The sequence below is a fragment of the Acinonyx jubatus genome, chromosome D3 (genome assembly GCF_027475565.1).
Source record: "Acinonyx jubatus isolate Ajub_Pintada_27869175 chromosome D3, VMU_Ajub_asm_v1.0, whole genome shotgun sequence".
Taxonomy (NCBI): Eukaryota; Metazoa; Chordata; class Mammalia; order Carnivora; family Felidae; genus Acinonyx; species Acinonyx jubatus.
The window spans coordinates 6,775,435-6,795,851 of NC_069392.1; the positions used below are offsets into that span (position 1 = coordinate 6,775,435).

General features: G+C 45.3%; 2 protein-coding genes across 12 annotated transcripts in view; both read right to left on the reverse strand.

Annotated features, from left to right (window-relative positions):
* HIP1R (huntingtin interacting protein 1 related) overlaps positions 1-5,482 on the reverse strand; it is a 28,466-nt gene extending 22,984 nt beyond the window's left edge. Inside the window, exon 1 of one of the 2 annotated variants that reach the window (XR_008291847.1) lies at positions 5,277-5,482. Coding sequence is in view for 1 of the 2 variants with exons in the window: in XM_027044288.2 (XP_026900089.2) it covers positions 5,277-5,369 (93 nt within the window). In the remaining variant the exon portion in view is untranslated. The remainder of the gene's footprint in view (positions 1-5,276) is intronic. The other variant, XM_027044288.2, reaches the window with a different exon arrangement.
* A 3,657-nt stretch (positions 5,483-9,139) lies between these two features.
* CCDC62 (coiled-coil domain containing 62) overlaps positions 9,140-20,417 on the reverse strand; it is a 45,479-nt gene continuing 34,201 nt past the window's right edge. For 8 of the 10 annotated variants that reach the window (XM_027043907.2, XM_027043906.2, XM_027043910.2 and 5 more), the window contains 2 exons: positions 10,963-11,056; positions 9,141-9,967 (listed from right to left, as the gene is read on the reverse strand). In XM_027043907.2, the coding sequence (XP_026899708.1) occupies positions 11,003-11,056 (54 nt within the window). In that variant the 3' untranslated portion in view covers positions 9,141-9,967; positions 10,963-11,002. Of the gene's footprint in view, positions 9,968-10,962; positions 11,057-20,417 lie in introns of all 10 variants that reach the window. The other 2 variants (XM_027043912.2, XM_015063803.3) reach the window with 2 other exon arrangements.

Sequence of the window (20,417 nt, forward strand, 5' to 3'; positions counted from 1 at the left end):
GTATGTGCTTAACTGCCTGCCAGTCAGAGGAAACTCCACAGAGGGGGTGATGGGCACACGTAGGACAGGAGGTCAGGGCAGAGAGACCAACTTGTGCAGTATGGGAGTCGGAAACAATATTCCGTATTTGGGAATGGCCCTCAAACTCCAACTCAAGTGGAGATTCTAAAGAAGGAGATTCTGGGAGCCTGGGTGGCTCAGTGGGTTAAGCATCCGACTTCGGCTCAGGTCATGATCTCATGGTTCGTGGGTTCCAGCCCCACATCAGGCTCTGTGATGACCACCCAGAGCCTGGAGCCTGCTTCGGATTCTGTTGGTCTCTCTCTGCCCCTCCCCCACTCACACTCTGTCTCACTCTCAAAAATGGATAAACATTAAAAAAAATTTTTTTTTAATTAAAAAAAAGAAGGAGACTCTAAAGAATTCCTGGTTAGGGGACTTTAAAAAAAGAAAAAGAAAAAGACCAATGCCTGGGGCTTATCCAGCACTTTCATACTGACATTTTAAAGACACCCCCAAGTGACTCTAACACTGGGCAGCCCTAACAGGTGGTCTCTGGCCATGTGTGGTTAACTGAGCACCTGAAGTTGTGAGCCCAAACTGATGTGCTGTGTCCAACACACAACAGATTTTGAAGACTTAGAAGGAAGATTTAGAAGAGGGGTGAGCGCCTGGGTGGCTCAGTCACAGTTGAGCATCTGACTCATGATTTCGGCTCAGATCACGATCTCACAGTTCATGAGTTCAAGCCCCACATTGGGCTCTGGGCTGGGTGCTCCTAGCCTTGCTTGGGATTCTCTCTCTCTGCTCCTCCCCTGTCGTGCATGCCTCTCTCTCTCTCTCTCTTGCCCTGTCTCAAATATAAATAAATTTTAAATTAAAAAAAAAAAAGAAGGAGGGGCGCCTGGGTGGCTCAGTCGGTTAAGCATCCAACTTTGGCTCAGGTCATGATCTCGCAGTTCGTGAGTTCCAGCCCCACGTCGGGCTCTGTACTGACAGCTGAGAGCCTGGAACCTGCTTCAGACTCTGTGTCTCCCTCTCTCTCTGCCCCTCCCCTGCTTGTGCTGTCTCTCGAAGTCTCAAAAATAGTAAAACATTTAAAAAAAAAAAAAAAAAGAGGAAAAGAATGTAAAATATCCCATTCATAAGTCTTACAGTGATTACACTGTGAAATGGTTCCATTTTGGATACATCGGGTTAAATAAAATACACGATTAAGATGAATTTCACCTGTTTCTGTTTACTTTCCAACGTGGCTAAAGGAAATCTAACAAGACATGTGAGATTCGTGTTCTGTTGCTACTGGGCGCCGCTGCTCTAACATGATCCAGGGCCCACGAGTCCTGAAGGTCAAAAACGTTACTCTTCACAAGATTTTGATTCCCCTGGGAGCTGCTGAGGGGATGGGTCACTGACCTGGAAGACAGGCCCTAAGAACTGTTTTCTGCCTGCTTTCCCCCCACTCCCGTCCCCCCCACACACTGCCCTCACAACTAGAAAACCCCCAGCACCGGGATAGTCTTAGCCCCCCACTTAACACTCCCCCACCAGGCTTGGCTCACTGAGCAGGGTGGCCCCTCGCTGTCCTGACCTCAGTGATCTTGCAGAGGCTTTAGCCACAGAGCAGCACAGGGACTCACAGACAAGGAATAAGCAAATCTGAAGTTTAGCATTTCCTATCTGCTGAGTCCTCATCCATGATACGCCTCAAAGACAGGTTTCCTCTCTAGTGGAAGTTCTGAACTAGTTCTCAAATGTTAAAGCTTTTTTTTGGGGGGGGGGTGGGGAAGGGAGGAAGACAGCTGGCTATTTGCAGAGCACTGCACCATGCGTTTTGCATTCTGGGTGTATTAGCAGCCTGTTAACCGCTGTAACAAATCGCCACAAACTCAGTGCCTTCAAACAACACAAATGTTTATCACCTTACAGTTCCGAAGGCCAGAAGCCCAAAACAGGTCTTCTGGAGCTAAGATCAAGGTGCCAGCAGTGCTGTATTTCTTTCTGGAGGCTCTGTACGCGACTCCACTCCTCGCCTTCTCCAGCTTCTCCAAGACACCCACCGTCCTCGGCTAGGGGCCCCTTCTTCCATCTCAAAGCCAGCCAGTACTCCTCTCTGCAGACCCTCCCTGCCACCTCCTCTCCTGCCTCCCTCTCCCACATTTAAAGGCTCTGGGCCCACCTGGCTAAACCCAGGCTAGTGAGCCTATTTTAAGGTCAGCTGATGAGCATTTTCTCACCAAGTACTGTAACAGATTCACGGCTTCCAGGAATTAGGATGTGGCCACCTTCGAGGGGCGGCCTACCACAGTGTTTCTCTATGCCTTAACACAGCCATAGGAGACAGGTGGAATTATCTCCATACAGATGAGGAGACAGATTCAAGAGTTAAGCAGCTTGCCCAGGGATACCGTCTGTCAGTGCTTTCCATGACATGCCACCTTTGTAACGCCACAGGCTATTTTCAGGTTCGGAGTGCAGGCATACAGTACTCTGTATTGAGAATGTTACAACAACGAAAAGCCATTACTACAGCGTCGTCTCCATTTTGAAAAGGGGTTTTATCACCAAGAGGGCTAAAGTCGTGGGGAAGAATCGACCAGCTTTCTGGATGCTCCCCTGGGATCATTCATACATACACACACACACACACACACACACACACACACACACACACACACTCACACACACACCAGGCAACGATCACAAGCACCAGCCACACAAAGGAAGCACGACTGCTCTAACACTCCTGACTGGGGCAGGGAAGGGACCCTGTTGTGCAAAACAGGGTGTGGCCTGTCAGGAAAACTAATATGGAAGCATTTTTCCTACTCCTGATCCAGGAGTCCAAGAACAAAGGTGAGGCTGGCAGATGGTAACGACAAATTCCAAGCAAGCTAAAGTGCTCCCCCGGAACACAGGGCCCTGTGCTCAACAGGAAGACAGAGGCAGTGTATTCCAAAGGGAAGGTGAGTCCGTGAACTGCATGTGCTATTTTCTGTCCACAAGGAGACATGTAAGCAGCAACCTCAGCTTTCTGGGTCCTTTCCGCCAATGGGGCCGGCTGGCAGCTCACGAGATATTTCTGGGACCGAGCTAATTAAATATTAACCATGCAAAAAACCTTTATCCTACATCCCTCAATAAGTCACTCTGAAGACCAGCAAACCTAGACGCTGAACCCAAACTCGATCTTTCCAGGAAAAAAAAGATCAGGAAAGGGATTTAGACGCTGAACCCAAACTCGATCATTCCAGGAAAAAAAAGATCAGGAAAGGGTAAATCCTATCAGATTCGGCCATTACAAACTTATTTATTATTAAGTAACCCTCTCAGCTCCTAAGAAAAACCCAACTAGCGAAAACAAAACAAAACACTTTCTTGTTTATCGAACCAACCACTAAAATGTACGGACCAGTATCAGAGATTCTTTCTCTTTGACATTAAAGAAGGTTGCCCTTGGGACGCCTGGGTGGCTCAGTCGGTTAAGCGGCTGACTTTGGCTCAGGTCATGATCTCACAGTTTGTGGATTCGAGCCCCGCATTGGGCTCTGTGCTGACAACTCGGAGCCTGGAGCCTGGAGCCTGCTTCGGATTCTGTGCCTCCCTCTCTCTCTCTCCCTCCCCCATTCATGCTCTCTCTCAAAAATAAATAAACATTAAAAAAAAATTTTTTTTAAGTTGCCCTTGATTTATAACTTAAAGGGTAAGATTAGTGAAACTGGCCCTTTAAATTCCATCTCCTCTATGAAGCAGTCAGACCTCCTTATACCTCCTCAAAAGCATGGGGAGAAAAATCTAAAAATCAGTGCGTAAATAAAGCTTCTGACAAACCCCAGATTCTATCTGCCAATTAAATTTTCCTCTCCGTCCTTGCACATGCTCCTGACACAATTAATTACGTATTAATGACTTTAAATTAAATGCCACATCTGTTTTTATGATGGGCTGCCCCCGATGAAAAGAGGCCAGATGATGATGATGATCACAAGGATAAATTAATAATTTGGGGGCAGGCGGGTTCCAGCTAATGGAACAGCTTTCATAAAGCCTTGGTGTCCCCAAATTTTATTATCGTTTTCATTGTTAATCATAAGCACAAAGGTTGGACGGTCCCCCTGAGTTTTCCTTATTTCAAAATGAAAGCTGTTGTAGACTGCATGTAGATAAACTTGATTTGAAAGCAACTGCGGAAGTCACTGCTATGGGCAGGGACAGGTGGGAAGGAACTTGCTACAGCAGCCACAAATGTCACCACACCGCTTCAGAAAGGGTCAGGAGGGGTCTCTTCGGCTTCCTTTATTTCTAAAGTAAAATTTCTCTGCTATTTCAGTCTTGGTTGACTTATTCTGGCAAATAAGTGTGCTCTCCCCTCCCCCAGGCAGAACACCACCTCAGTATTTGTAAAATAAAAAGGAACAGAAAGCCAGAAGCACAGCAGCGACTGCGTTTTGTGTTCTCAGCGGGAACACATGTACAAACACACACCCGCGCCATTGCTGAATTTTGAAAATAACCTTCCCAGGATAGGCGCGTGGGAAGTGCAGGAAGGGAGCCCTAGGAAGTTTCTGTCTGTCAGGCGCCGGTATTTAATAAGGGGGTGTGAACCTATTTATATGTGGGCCAGCGCTCAGGCAAACAAGTCTGGCTACATACGTGAAACTTTTCGCCCGACATATAATAAGATATTGTGCGGCCCTGGAAAACAGCTCGGGCGAGGAGGAAACTGGGAGTTTCCTTCAAGGAAATGCTCTGCCTCCCCGAGCTGGGGGCTTTTTCCCGCGGCCTGGAAGAGGGTGGCAGGAGCCCGCTGGGGAGGGGCGGCACGACCAGGGCGCAAAATCCAGGCAGGCCCCGCCGGGAGGCACACCAAGGCCCGGGCACACCTGACCCCACCTGGCTCACCGCCGCATCCTCCCCCGCCCCGCACCTGGGTCGCCCGCCACCTTGCTCCCCGGGTCCGCCGGCCCCCCTCCGCCCGGGTCGCCCCCCACCTCGCTTCCCGGGCCTCCCGGCGCTCCCGCCCCCCCCCCCCCCCCCGAGCCACCTCAGTCCCCAGGCGGCCTCTTGCGCCCCGGTCCCCTCGGCCCCGGCGCCGGCGCGCGCTTCCGGTTCACCTGCGCGCAGGGCGGCTCGGGGGGGGGGGGGGGGGGCGGAGGCTGGGGCGCAAGGTGGCGGGGGCAGCCCGAGCCCGGCCAGGCCTTGAGGGGCGCGCGCGAGGGGACGGGGAAAAGGGCACCCACCCCACCCCCACCCCCGCCCGCGGCCCCGACGCTCGCCTGGGTCTTGTCGAACTGCTCGCGCTCGGCCTCCAGGCTGTGGCCCGGCCTGCGGCTCAGCACCCGCGCCGGCACGCTCTTGATGCTGTTCATCCTGCCGCCGTCGCCGCCCGCGCTCCCGGCCCGGCTCCCGCTCCGCGCGACTGAGCGCGTCACCGCCGCCCGCCCCAGCCTAGGCACCGCGAGGCCGCCGCACGGCGCCCGGCCGCCCCGCCCCTGCGCCCCGCCCCCGGCCCCGCCCCCTCGCCAGGCGGAGCCCAGGCCAAGCCCCCCCCCCCCCCCCCCCCCCCGGCCCCTCCACACCTCAGCCTCCCCCCCTGGGTCCAGTCCCTTCCCCGCAACCTCCGCTCCGCACTTAGTAAGTCCCGTCTACACCGGAGCAGGATCTGGCTCACTGGAGAAAACTTGGCCTCAACGAATCTGACCAACGGAAGCACAACTAGGCATTTCCCCCCCTTTTTAGTCTTATATTAATTTATGTGTCAGAATGCACACAAGTAAGCTCTCCCCGCTCTGTGCGTCTCAACGCGGGGCTGTGGGACGAATCTTCGGAGATTGCAGGCTCCGCATCGGACACCTTGCCAGAGCCGAGGAACTGCAAGGGGAAGAGGACAGGCAGGGCTGGGACAGCCTGCGGACGGATCTGAACACCGCACAGCGCGGGGCCATCAAAGGGCATGCCACCCGAGGTCGTGTGAGACTTTAAAAAACCCTGTTGTTATTTGTTTGCTTTTTAAATGATCGATCACAAGACTGAAGTAAAAACAAAAACAAAAACAAAACATAAACCCCACAGTTCTCCCAAGTGTATGCTTATCAGATGGTCATTTTGTTTCTGCTGTCCTCAGTTTTGCTCTCAGAATGTAGGTGTGAAGTCACCCGATACAGGACTCCCCTTGAAGCCGGAGAGTGATGCCTACAGAACCCCGAAGGTGGTCTCCCTTTCTGGAACTTCACTGATGGCTCTCTGCCTGCCCCACAGCTGATACGGGGCACTTAAAACTGTGTGTGACAAGGCTCCTCTGACTCCACCAAAGAGGAATTAACCGTGCTTTTACCCAATTCCAATCCCTGAACAGCGTCTTCACCAAAATAACAACGGCTAATATTTATCGAATGCTTATTATTTGCCAGGCATTGAGCTAAATCCTTTACACGCACTATTTCGTTTTCAATCCCCAGCACTCTAGTCAACAGCTGTGGTCTGATAAAGACCACAGCAAAGGGGCGTGCTGGCTCCAGACCAGCTGTTTCTCACACTCCGTTTTCCACATTGAACAAGATCAAGTTATCCTGTGAACTTCCTACTTAACACAGCATCTTCTTTCAAACAGACAGCAACCCCCCTGGGTCTGGAAACATCTGCCACAGTTGCGTAACATCAGCAACCAGCTACCTCTCTTTAAGAATCGTTTGTTACTGGGATCCAAGAGCACTTTCCTAAAATATCTCTAATGAATTATAATTTGTCTGCCTGTATGGAAGCTTTTGAGCTCCTGGAGGGCAAGGACCACCCATCTGACTCCACTTGATAACCTCAGCAGAGTGCCTGGCACATTAGCGATGTCCAATAAATGTGTGTGAAATCAAGGGCTGAAAAGGTGACTTGAATAACCCCCCATAATTTGGTACGCTTCAACATATGGCTTAATTTTCTAAAACGAGCAGCCTGGGACACAAGGATAGAAGCTTCCCCACTCTGAATTTGTTGAAGTGCATCTCGGGTAACACCTTCAGGCAGCAGATCTGGTTCTAGTACTGGCCCCTGTCACTGGTTGGCTGAAATTCTCCTTGTCATCGGCATGAGGGTGCCATTTTGCTGTGTCTCCAGGGCTGTGTAATGCTTTCTGGAGGCTATTACAAAGGCAAAGGATTTGGGATATGTATGAGACCTCATTTCAAGGAAGCCCCAGGAAGATGAACAGTAGAGATTACATCATTGGGCTTACTGAAATGACGAGGCTGTAATCCCCACACTGCCTCAATGACACGTGTGTATGATCTGGCCCCAGCCTCTCGGTCCAGCTTCGTCTTGCACCATCCTAGTTCATCAGGTCTGAAAATGCATCACGCTCCTTTCCACCTCAGGGCCTTTGCACATGCTGTTACCATGGTCAGGAATGTTCTTCCTCTTCCTGTTTGCTGGCTAGCATCTACTTATCTTTCAGCTCTTAGTTCAGGTAAGAACTGAAGCCTCCACCCTTAACATGTGTCCCTGATATATGCTGTCACAGTAGCTCAAAGCTTTATTTTATAGCACTTACCAGTTTTTATGACCTATTTGTGATTAATTAAGGTCTGTCTCCTCCACTGTAAACAAGGATTCAGTCTGCTTTGCTCACTGTTGTCTCCCCAGCGGCCAGCAAAGCAGTGTTTACTGTGTGCTCAAATTATTTTGTTTTGTTAGATGTCCTAAGTGTGCATTTGGCTGAGAACCCAGAAATCATCCTTTACAGGACTGATTAATGTGCCCTCCTCATTTGATAAACTCCTCTCAAAGACCACTCTGGTTTTTAACCTACCTTGCCTGCTGTGATTAATGTGTCTGGTTTCTTAGTCTGGACCAACCTTACCCCACGGAGCCTCTCAATTCCATGCTTTTCTACTACAACTTTTTAGGTAAAACTGTTATTAGTGTTTACGTATTATCTTGAATCAGACTTTCTTTTGGGGTATTTCTATTTTTGTTTAGATCTGCCCACAAATTCTAAAAGTACCCTTACACCAGTCTCTTTTTCTTTTTTCAGATTTTTATTTATTTTTGAGAGAGAGCCAGAGCAAGCACGAGTGGCAGAGGGGCAGAGAGGGAGGGAGAAAGAGAATCCCAAGCAGGCTCCACGCCGTCAGCACAGGACCCCCCCCCCCCACCCCAATGTGTGGCTCGAACTCACAAGCTGTGAGATCATGACTTAAATTCAAGAGCTGGATGCTTAACCCACTAGCCACCAGGGGCCCCCACACCAGTCTCTTCTGATAGAAGGCTGAGATAACTTCTGGCAGGCAAACTGTATTACCATTTATTTCCCTCCTCTTAAGATGATAGAATGTTGATGACAAAATCAGGATGCTCAAATCTGGTTTGATCTCACAACTCTTTCAAACATACTGAGGCTGAGTCTCCCTAACAGAAACTGCTCACATATCTAAGTAACTTAGGTTGAGACAGAGAAGTAGATGATAATATTAAGATTTCCCATTTTGGGGTTATACGTGCTGTAATTCACAATAATGTGGTGGGGTAAGATAGGAACTGTAGATATTATAACCCTAGGAGCTCAAGTACATTTAGCCACAGAATAAGTTTTGACTTTTTTTTTCTTCAAATTCTATAGTTCCCTGAAATCTTCCTACTTACTAGCATCTCGCCAGTGTTCTCTTTCTCTTTTCACTGGGCAAGTGACGTGTAGCCATGAACCTAGCGCTAAGAGAAGGAGAAATTTTCATATTTTGTTTCTCAGGCTGGAAATCAGCCTCCCCGGGGACATTTTAGGTTTCCAACAGCTCAGAATCAACTGTACCTTTCTCAGACTCGCTCTGCACAGACCGGCCGGCCATGCCTGCAGGAGAAAGCAAGCATTTATAAAGAACTTCGGCAGAACCTCACCCAATTTCTCTTTTCAGCACCCTAATTAAAAAGGCTACGTGGGGTGGCTCCTCCACTCTCACAAAAATCATCTCTGAAGTAGCACTGAAACCTTTCAACAAAGGGGCATTTATACAGCACAACGGAACCTTGATAACTGCAATGCTTAAGAAAACTACATTCCCACTCCCGAGGAAATTCACTTGCCAGGCTGGGTTTTAAGCGACTACCCTTCCTTATTCCACTCCTGTATAATACAAAGAAACCCAAGAGAGTTATTTTTCTTATTAAAAATATTTTTTATTGGCTGAAGCTGATCGATTCTCTTCTTTAGAAGGGATAGAAATGCACATTAGTATATTCTTTAAAAAATTAAATTACAAGTTAAAAGGGAAGTGTTTTTAGTCTTTAATGATAAAGAAAAAAAACGCATATAAAACTTGATCTTCCAGCGAGCCTTTGTTTGTATGAGTAGATGGGACTTACTACAGACCCAGACACGATGGGGCTCTGTTCAGCTCGGGGACAGACGGGCCTCGATTGTCAGTAACTGATGAGATACTTTCCAGTTAAAAATATGTTCTGTCATATCATTTTATGTCCATTTTACACAGCGAAGTCCAGAGCAAAAGCCACGAAAGAGGAGGAGACTATTTCTCATATATTTACAGCTGTCTCTGATAAGCTGTTGGTTGTAGTTTAAATGCATGCACAGGTTTTTTAAAAATCAGAGAGTGAAAATAGCACTTTATATGCAGGGGTTCTCGATTTGATGTTCACACTTTTAAAGAGCTTCTCTAGTACTTAATTCTAGTCTGCATCTTTACAGAGAAGTCTTTTTCTCTGTGAGCATAATATACATAATTGTGTATACAGACAATACACAATAAGGTCTAATTGCTTACACATAAAACAATATTTCTTCAACATGAAAACGGTCAACTTGAAAAGCAATAAAATACAGATGTTGAAAAACTAACTTTCAGTTTCTGCTTCCCTTTGGTATTAAGTGTTGCTTACAAAGGATTACAATCCTCTTTTTGTTTTCAAGGTTAAGCATTAGGTATTGATGTCTGCTTCCTGCCTTCCAAAGTTGGAAAATCGGCTTCTGCAGGAAGGAAACAACAGAGTGAATAAAATCAAGTCAAGGAGAGCGGTGGGCAGTGTGTTCTAATTCACAGTCTCTAAAAAATTAACTATATACATGCTGATTTTTGTCTACCTAAGGTCGTGCAAAATACCATAAGTCTTACAGCTTCTCAGCAAAGAGAGAGAAAGAGAACAGGAGACAGGGAATAGCTACCTGCGTTGACTGCTTTCACAGAGTTCTTGCTTACACTGAAAGCATCTGAAATGATTATGTCTTTTAACTTCTCAGACTGGATTCTGAAGAAACTTTGCTTATGAAATGTAGGTTTAACAGAAGGAAACAAATCAAGAAAGTGCAAACTACACCAATTAGCCTTTTTTCCCAGGATTTTTTCTTTTTATTTATTTTTTTGTTTATTTATTTATTTTGAGAGACAGACAATCCCAAGCAGACTCTGCACCCTGATGAGGCACTGGGACTCATGAACCATAAGATCATGACCTGCGTGAAACCAAGAGTTGGACACTTAACTGATGAGCCACCCAGGCACCCCTGAAGATTTTATTTTTAAGTCGTCTCTACAACCAACATGCGGCTTGAACTCACAACCCCGAGATCACGAATGTACACTCCATGGCCTGAGCCAGCTAGGTGCTCCAGTCAATGAACGTTTTTATAAAATTGAAACCCTATGAAAAGATTTCTTTCCGGACAGATATCCAGATGAAAGGCTGAAATGTTAATTTAGATTCTGATTTTGAAAGCTATCTGTATTCATTTCCTTATATTTAAAATTCTAGGTATTGAGAACAAGAACTTTTTGATCTGCATTTCTCATACAAATAACTGACATTTTACTGATTAAATTTAGAAGGTATGTACAAATAGGTCAAACAAGAGAAAGGATTACAGGTCAAACAAATGCATGGCCTTGACTCTACATTATCAACGTTCCCAAGTTACTTATTAAATATCAATTGAGATATAAAGGGAGATAAACAAAAGTGACTTACCTCTGACCACAGTGAATACTGAAGTTGACTTTTGTTTTCTTCAGTTAGTAAGGAGGGTATTTTTTTGAGCTGACTCTTCTGAGACTTCTAAGTTCTATAAAACAACTTCTAAATTAGTACCCAGGAGAGAAAAACTGGACAGTACTTAAGACAATACACAAATATAGCAGAAATGCCTTTAAAAGACCTAAGGAATTAATGAAATACAATGAAGTAATTTCAAACAACAAGCATCCATCCAGCAAAGAGGTACTGATGTCCTATTCATGTGTGGGGCCCTTTCGTCTCTAATTGCCTAGTTGGAAGGCTCTGTTTGCTTTACCATGTATGTTATGCCTTAAACTCTGGCAATCAGCTAATACCCAGATATAACTGTCTCTTTCTCAGCCTTAATATGGACTATGTCATGAGCCCCTAATGATGACAAGGGTCATCAATAAGAATCGACAATTGTAAGTGCCACTGTTAATTATAAGTACTTACTGAGGGCTTGGTTAGTTAGCATTATTAGGTGTTCTGGAGATTTTTTTTTTAATGTTTATTATTTATGTATTTATTTATTTTTTCAACGTTTTTATTTATTTTTGGGACAGAGAGAGACAGAGCATGAACGGGGGAGGGGCAGAGAGAAAGGGAGACACAGAATCGGAAACAGGCTCCAGGCTCTGAGCCATCAGCCCAGAGCCTGACGCGGGGCTCGAACTCACGGACCGCGAGATCGTGACCTGGCTGAAGTCGGACGCTCAACCGACTGCGCCACCCAGGCGCCCCTTTATGTATTTATTTTTAATGTTTATTCATTTCTGAGAGAGAGAGACAGACTATGAGCAGGGGAGGGGCAGAGAGAGAGGGAGACACAGGATCCGAAGCAGGCTCCAGGCTCCGAGCTGTCAGCACAGAGCCCGACGCGGGGCTCGAACTCACGGACTGTGAGATCCTGACCTGAGCCGAAGTCAGATGCTTAACTGACTGAGCCATCCAGGTGCCCCTTGTTTATTTTGAGAGAGAGAAAGAGAGCATGTGCACACGAGTGGGAGAGGGGCAGAGACAGAAGAGAAAGAGAATCCCAAGCAGGCTTCACGTCAGTGCAGAGCCCGATGCGGGGCTCTATCTCCTGAACCAGAACTGAAATCGAGTTGGATGCTTGATCGACTGAGCCACCCAGGCGCCCCTGGGAGATCAATTTTTAAAAAGGCGAAAAAGAAGGAAAGAGAAGGATGATACCTGGAAAGACAGCGGTAGACACAGCTGGTGGACTTCAGGGTGCAGGGAAAGCCTGCCTCCTCAGCCTCTTCCTCCTCCCCAGGGGGCCCACATTTGAGCCAGGCTGAGGCTCTTCTCAGCGCTCCCAGACCTCCGGGCTTTAATCATCCCACTTCCTCTCTGCTCAAACAGCCTTCCTATGTATTCTACCATCTGATGTATTTTATTTCATTCCTTTAAAAACATTCTTCTGCAAGGGAGCTGTAAGCTTTCCCAGCCTGCCACGAAAACAGGTCAAGAACCCCGACAGGACCGACAGTCTCGAGCTAGCAATGAGGATGTCGGGTCCCCTGTGCTCGGCACAAGTCCAAATTCAGTTTCAGGCTGAGTCCCTCCCTGTTTCCACCCCTCAACTAAGTAGGAAGCCGGCTGTGGGGCAAGGTGATGTGGTCAGCTATGCTGTGTTTTACTCTTTCTTTTCTCTCTCTTTAAATCATTGGGGCTTTAAAAAATAGTTAATAGGGGCCCCTGGGTGGCTCAGTCGGTTGAGCATCCGACTTCGGCTCAGGCCGCGATCTCACGGTCCGTGAGTTCGAGCCCCGCGTCGGGCTCTGTGCCGACAGCTCAGAGCCTGGAGCCTGCTTTGGATTCTGTGTTTCCCTCTCTCTCTCTGCTCCTCCCCTGTTCATGGTCTGTCTCTCTCTGTCTCAAAAATAAATAAATAAAAATAAATAAATAAGTAAGTAAGTAAGTAAGTAAATAAATAAATAAATAAATAAAAATAAAAAATAGTTAATACACATTCAAATACGATAAAAAGAATATATATTCTTTTTTTTTAATGTTTATTTTTGAGAGAGGGAGAGAGAGGGAGAGACAGAGCGCACACGTGGGCAAGGGAGGGGCAGAGAGAGAATCCCAAGCAGGTTCCATACTGCCAGCCCAGAGCCTGCCCCAGGGCTCGAACTCATGAACCATGAGATCGTGACCTATGCCAAACCAAGAGTCGGATGCTCAACTGAGCCACCCAGGCGCCCCCAAAATAATATATATTCTTATCCCCATCCCTTTGGGTACATGTGAAGAATAACATATGAGCCTTTCAGTATCTTGCTTCTTTTCACTTAATAATATATCCCATAAGTATGTCCACATCTGAGCTCTTCCTCACTCTGTTTTATGGCTAAGCAATATTCCAGTGTGGACACACCATCGCTACTCCCTGAGTTCCTTTTTGCTGGACACTCGGGATTGTTTCCAAACTTTTGCTATTACAAAGCAATGCTGCAGGGGTGTCTGGGTGGCTCCGTCGGTTAAGTGTCCAACTCTCGATTTTGGCTCAGGTCATGATCTCACGCTGCACGGGTTCAAGCCCCAAGGGGGGCTCCGTGCCAGGCTCTGTGCCAACAGTGCAGAGCCTGCTTGGAATTCTCTCTCTCTCCCTCTTTCCTTGCCCCTCTCCCGCTTGTGTGCACTCTCTCTCTCTCAAGATAAATGAACTTTAAATTTTTTTTTATTTTAATGTTTATTTATTCTTGAGACAGAGAGGGACAGAGCATGAGCGGGGGAGGGTCAGAGAGAGAGGGAGACACAGAATCCGAAGCAGGCTCCAGGCTCCGAGCTGTCGGCACAGAGCCTGACGCGGGGCTCGAACTCACAGACCGTGAGATCATGACCTGAGCCGAGGTTGGACACTCAACCGACTGAGCCACCCAGGCACCCCAAGATAAATGAACTTAAAAAAAAAAAAAAAAAAAGCAGTGCTGTAATGTAAAACTTGTACATAGGCCACTTTATACACATGTGGATATACTGGTAGGAGAGATTCCCAAAGCAACACTACTGTGTCAAAGGCTCAGTTCTGCAATTTTGAGTAAATGGTGCCAAGTTCCCTGCCACAAGGTTTGAATCACTCTGTGCTCCCCCAGAAATGTCTAAGAATGTGTTTGAGAAAAAGGCTTTGAAATAAGACCCTTGTTCTCTGCAACAGATGCCCAAAAATGGTGACGCAGACAGGCTGCTCAGAATTTTACCCTGCTTCCTTATTGCAAAAATTAAGACTTTTTACAAATTGGGGAGCCTGGGTGGCTCAGTCAGTTGGGCATCCGACTCTTGATTTCCACTCAGGTCATGGGGTTGAGCTCTGAGTCGGGCTCCAAGCTGCCAGCTCGGAGCCCACTTGGGATTCTCTCTCTGCCTCTCTCTCTCTCTCTCTCTCTCTCTCTCTCTCTCTCTCTCTCTCTCAAAACCAATAAACTTAAAAGATTCTCTTTCTCTGTCCCTCTGCCCTCTCCCCCGCTCACACATTCTCTAAAATTAATTAAAAAAAAAAGAATTTTTACAAATCATTTGCTTTTTTCTATAACTATCCAGTTCCAAGGACCAGAGGGACGGAATTTGTAAAGCATGTTGCCAAGTATATTTCTGTGAATTACATTGTTTTTTCAATGTTTCCAGAATTAGTTAATAATCTTCCAGAAAATTTTTTACATCTGAGGGCAATACTTTTTCCAACTAATTCCAAACGATTATCTGATTCTAGCTATGGAATGTTAAGTGAGAGAATTAATCACTTTTCCTCACCTGTAAGATGAAAGGTTGAGATTACATCCTCTTCTAGGTCTTTCTAGCTCCAAAATTCTCTTAAACCAAGTTTTCACCAACCTCAAGCGGCTTTAGCATTTTTTTAATTCTCTAGCTGAGGTTACTGTTTTGTCTTTTTCTTTTTTTTGAATTTTTTAACATTTATTATTTTTGAGAGAGAGAGAGAGACAGCACAACTGGGGAAGGAGCAGAGAGAGAGAGGGGGACACAGAATCTGAAGCAGGCTCCAGGCTCTGAGCTGTCAACACAGGGCTCGAACTCATGAGCTGTGAGATCATGACCTGAGCCGAAGTCAGACACTTGACCGACTGAGCCACCCACGTACCCCTGTTTTGTCTTTTTTCTGATCATGTCCGTTCCAGGTATTTATTTACTGAGCGTCCTGTAGCAGGTACTGTGTGTGCTACAACTAGGAATGCCCAAATGAGTATGAGGGGCTCCTGAAGGTGCTCACAGAGGAGGGGAGGACATGTATGTAATCTGCTATCCTGCACTGTGACCTGTGCTCTCATGGAGATACATATATGGACACATACATACAAAGCCCTGCTATGAGGACAAAAGTGAGGGAGCTATCGATTATATCTTAGATAGGAATTTGACATAAAACCCTCCAGAAGAGGGGCACCTGCGTGGCTCAGTTACTTAAGCGTCTGACTCTTGGTTTTGGCTCAGGTCATGATCTCACAGTTCATGGGTTCGAGTCCCACGTCAGGCTCCATGCTGGCAGTGTGGGGCCTACTTGGGATTCTCTCTCTCTCTTTCTCTCTCTCTCTCTCCCCTTCTCTCTTTGCCTGCTCACTCACTCTCTCTCTCTGTCTCAAAATAAATAAACTTAAAAAAAACAACAACAACCCTACAGAAGAGGTTAGGAGCCTGAGGCCATGAGAATGACTAGGAGTCGGCCAGGTAGATTATACTGAAAGACAGTTCTGCTCGAACACTTGTTTTGAAAACATGAATTTGTTCCAACACAGCTGATATATTAGGGAGCAATTTGGGCCTAATGTGAAGTTTGCATTTATTTACCTGCAATTTTGTCCACGAGAAACGCTAGGTAAATTGTGCCCAGTTGCCTGAGCCATGGCATGCCAGAATACAGACACACACCTGCACCCCTCAAACATCCACTGCCCTCCCCCAGTTTCCCCGTGTGTGTTAAAAGCCACCCCATCCACATCTGCTGCTATAACTTCCCAGCCAATTACCTTCTTCCCTCATCCCAGTGAATCATAAGCTGCCACCTCCCCAACACCCAATTCCACATGCAAACTTCAGGTCTTTCTCAAGATAAAGTGCCATATTGCTTACAGGACTTATCTATTTCTTAATGACTTGTATAAAAACTGTCCTACTGGGGTGTATAAAACTGTATACACTGTATAAAAACTGTCCTGTATATAACTGTATACAGTTATATAACTGTATAAAAACTGTCCTACTGGGGTGCCTGGGTGGCTCAGTCAGTTAAGCGTCTGACTTCAGCTCAGGTCATGATTTCGTGGTTTGTGGGTTCAAGCCCCACATCGGGCTCTGTGCTGACAGCTCGGAGCCTGGAGCCTGCTTCAGATTCTGTCTCTGTCTCTCTCTGCCCCTCCCCTGCTCATGCTCTGTCTCTCTCTCTCTCTCCCTCTCAAAAATTAAAATAAACATTAAAAATTTTTTTAAATATATGTACTCTTTATTTTTTAAGTTTCATTTAAATAATGTCTATACCCAACGAAGGGCTCGAACTCACAACCCAAGATCAAGAGTCTCAGGTTCTTCCAAATGAGCCAGCCAGGTGCCCCAAGACTCTTTTTTTTTTTTTTTTTTTTTGAAGTAAGCTCTAGGCCCAATATGGGGCTTGAACTCACAACCCCAAGATCAGGAATCCAGGCACCCCTTTTCTATAGTAAAGGATTAAATGATACGAGCTAGTAGCAGGCCTAATATTCTGTAATTCTGAGTCAGTGCTGAGTATAAAGGGTATCTCAAGATACCTGTAATGACTGTAATGTGATCTGAAACCATCTGTGATCTCTACTAGGAACAAAGTCATAGGTATTATGTACTCCTATGACTTGTTTCCTATATCCAGAATTGAAGGAAGTGCTAAATTTCAATCAGAGGTTAATTAAAATAAGCTTATGTGTGTTTTTTATTCACATCAAAGTTTATGGATCCCCTGAATTCTATTCAACAAACTCTAGTTAAAAATCTCTGCCTAACAAATCCATAGAGAAAAAAGGGAGATCGATAATTAGCCGCCAGGGGCTAGGGGAGAGGGAAGGGGGAGGGACTGCTAATGGGTACGGGCTTTCTTTGGGGATGATGAAAATGTTCAAAGTTAGATTATGGTGACAGTCGCATACTTTGTAAAATACACTAAAACCACTGGATTGTACACTTCACATAGAAGAACGTGATGGTATATACATTATATCTCAGTAAAGTTGTTTAAAAAAACCCTTACGAATACTTAAAAATACTTTCTGCCCCAATGTAAAATAAATTCCTTCACTAATGCTTCAAAGAATCTGTCAAGAAAAAAAATCTTTCTTCCCAGAAAACACCACAAAGTCCATTAAGGTGTCTACTTTGAAAAGCTTATGTGGGATACATGGTAGATATTCTTTTAAAAATCACTTTTTTTGGAGCCCATTCTTCTTTTTTTTAATGTTTGTTTATCTATTTTGAGAGAGAGAGCGTGCATGAGCGGGAGAGGGACAGAGAGAGAGGAGAGAGAGAGAATATCCCAAGCAGGCTCTGCGCTGTGAGCACAGAGCCGAGGCAGGGCTTGAACTCAAGGTTATGAGATCATAACCTGAGCTGAAATCAAGAGTTGGACGTTTAACCGACTGAGCCCCCCAGGTGCCCTGGAGCCCATTATTCTTTCAGGCAATCTTTGTGACTACCTGTTGAAGCTCATGGCAATGAGCATGTTGATTCTAAAATGGTTAATGGTCTTGGGGTGCCTGGTACTCTCAGTCAGTGAAGTGTGAGACTTGGTTTCAGGGTTGTGAGTTCGAGCCCCATATTGGGTGTAGAGATTACTTAAAAATAAAATCCTTAAAAAAAAGCAATAAAATAAAATGGATAATGTTTTAGTTTCAGATCATCTGTGTCACATGGAAACCACTCCATGGAACTCTGAATCTACCAAAACACCAATGTGATGAGGAACCAAGCAAGCAGTGCCCCCAGAGAGTATTTCATGGAACAAGGCAAGGACGTCTGCCCTCACTTTTCTGTCCATCACTGATCTGGAGGTCTTAGCCAGAGCGATAAGGTAAGAAAAAGACATAGGGCATACAGATCAGAAAAAGATATTCTTTGTTCACAAATGACATGATTGTCCATGTAGAAATCCCTAACCATCTATAGAAAACCTACCAGCATAGGTGAATTTAGATAGGGGCAATTTACAAAAAAAGTCAACTGCAGTTCTTTATACCATCAGCAATTAGTGAAATTTAAAGTGCCATGTATAATAGCAGCAATAAACAAAATATTAGCAATACATTTAACAAAAGCAAGACGCCTACGAAAACTACAAAATAAGAGAAATGAAAGAAGGCCTTTTATTTAGGTCTATAAACAAACAAACAAACAAACTATATGGAGATATACTCTGTTCACAAATGTCAATTCTTCCCCAAGTGATCTATAAATTCAATGAAATCACAATATCCAACTGTATCTTTGTAAAAATTGACAAGTTGACTCTACAACTCCCAGACCTGCAAGAGATCTAGAGTAGACAAAGCAATTTTGCAAAAAAAGAAGCAGAGCATGTATACTACCTGATTTCAAGACCCTCCACAGTTATATAATCAACACAGCGTGGCATAAGGGGAGCTACCAGATCAACAGAACTAATTGGAGACTCCAAAAACAGACCCTTGCATATACGGTCAACTGAGTTTCAACAGAGTTGCCAAAAGTAATTCAATTGGGAAGGGCAGTCTTGCCACCAAATGGTGCTGGAACTGGATACCTATGTGAAGAAAAATGAACCAGATCCTCACTTCATACCATCTGCAAAAATTAAATTGAGATAAACCATAGACCTAAACAGAACCTTAGAACTTTCAGGAGGAGACCATATTTACAACCTTGGGGCAGATTTCTCAGGACACAAAAACTGCCACTTAAAAAAAAATTTGATAAACTGGACTTCATCAACATTTTATATTTCTGCTCTTCAAAAGACACTTAAAATAAAAAGGCAAACCACAAAGTGGGAGAAAATATTTGCAACATATCTGACAAAAGACAGAGGCCTTGTGTGCAGAGTATATTAAGAACCCTTACAACCGAATATAATAAAGGAAACAACTCAAACTTAAAATGGGCAAAAGACTTGAACAGACACTTCACAAAAGCATATAAAGAGCCAATAAGCACACAAAAAGATGCACATCATTAGGTTATCAGGAAAATGGAAATTAAATGGCAACCACATGAGGGCACCTGGGTGGCTCAGTCCATTGTGAGTTCCGGGGCCCCTGCCCCACACTGGGCTCTCTGCTGTCATCGGGGAGCCCGCTTCAGATCCTCTGTCTGCCCCTCTCCCACTCACACTGTCAAAAAACAACAAAATAATAAATGGCAACCAGATGCCACTTCACATTTATCAGGATGGCTAAAATCAAACTGACAAGGGGTGCCTGGGTGACTCAGTCGGCTGGGCGTCCGACTTCGGCTCAGGTCACGATCTCGCGGTCCATGAGTTTGAGCCCCGCGTCGGGCTCTGGGCTGATGGCTCAGAGCCTGGAGCCTGCTTCCGATTCTGTGTCTCCCTCTCTGCCCCTCCCCATTCACGCTCTGTCTCTCTCTGTCTCAAAAATAGATAAACGTTAAAAAAAAAAATCAAATCAAATCAAATCAAACTGACAAAACCAAGCACTGGTGAGGATGTGGAGCACCTGGAATGTTCATACACTGCTGGCAGGGATGCAAATGGTACAAACCACCCTGAAAAACACTTTGGCAGTTTATTAAAAAGTTAAGCATGCACCTGTCCTATAACTAGTGATTCTATTTTTAGGTATTTTCCTTCGAGAAATAAAAACATATTTCCATTTTACAAAAGGTTTATATAAAAAATGTTCATAGCAGCTTTATTCATTATAGCCCCAAACTGCAAACAACCCACGTGTCCCATCAACAGGTGAATAAACAAACTGTGGTCTCGTCATACAATGGAATACTGATCGGCAATAAAAAGGAGTGAAGTACCAGTATACACAACAACATGGACAAATCTCAAAATAGTTCTATTGAAAGAACCTAGACAAAGAGTACATATCATATGACTGCATTTATACGAAGTTCTAGAATAGGCCAACTATTCTTCCATGATCAAAATCAGAGCAGTAGCTCCCTGGAGTAGGGGAAAGGGGGAGTCCACGCCAAAGAACATGAGGGAACTTTCTGGGGTGATGGAAATGTTCTATATCTTGACTGGGATATTGGTTAAATGAGTGTATATACATTTATCTAAACTTACTGAACTAACGATCTGTGTTGGTTTTCATTAAGGAATAAGTACTTAGGCATTAAAGTCTACAAAGTTGATCTTATTTTATTTCATTTTTTTAATTCAAGTTAGTTAACATACAGGGTAGTCTTGGCTTCAGGAGTAGAATCCAGTGAGGGGCGCC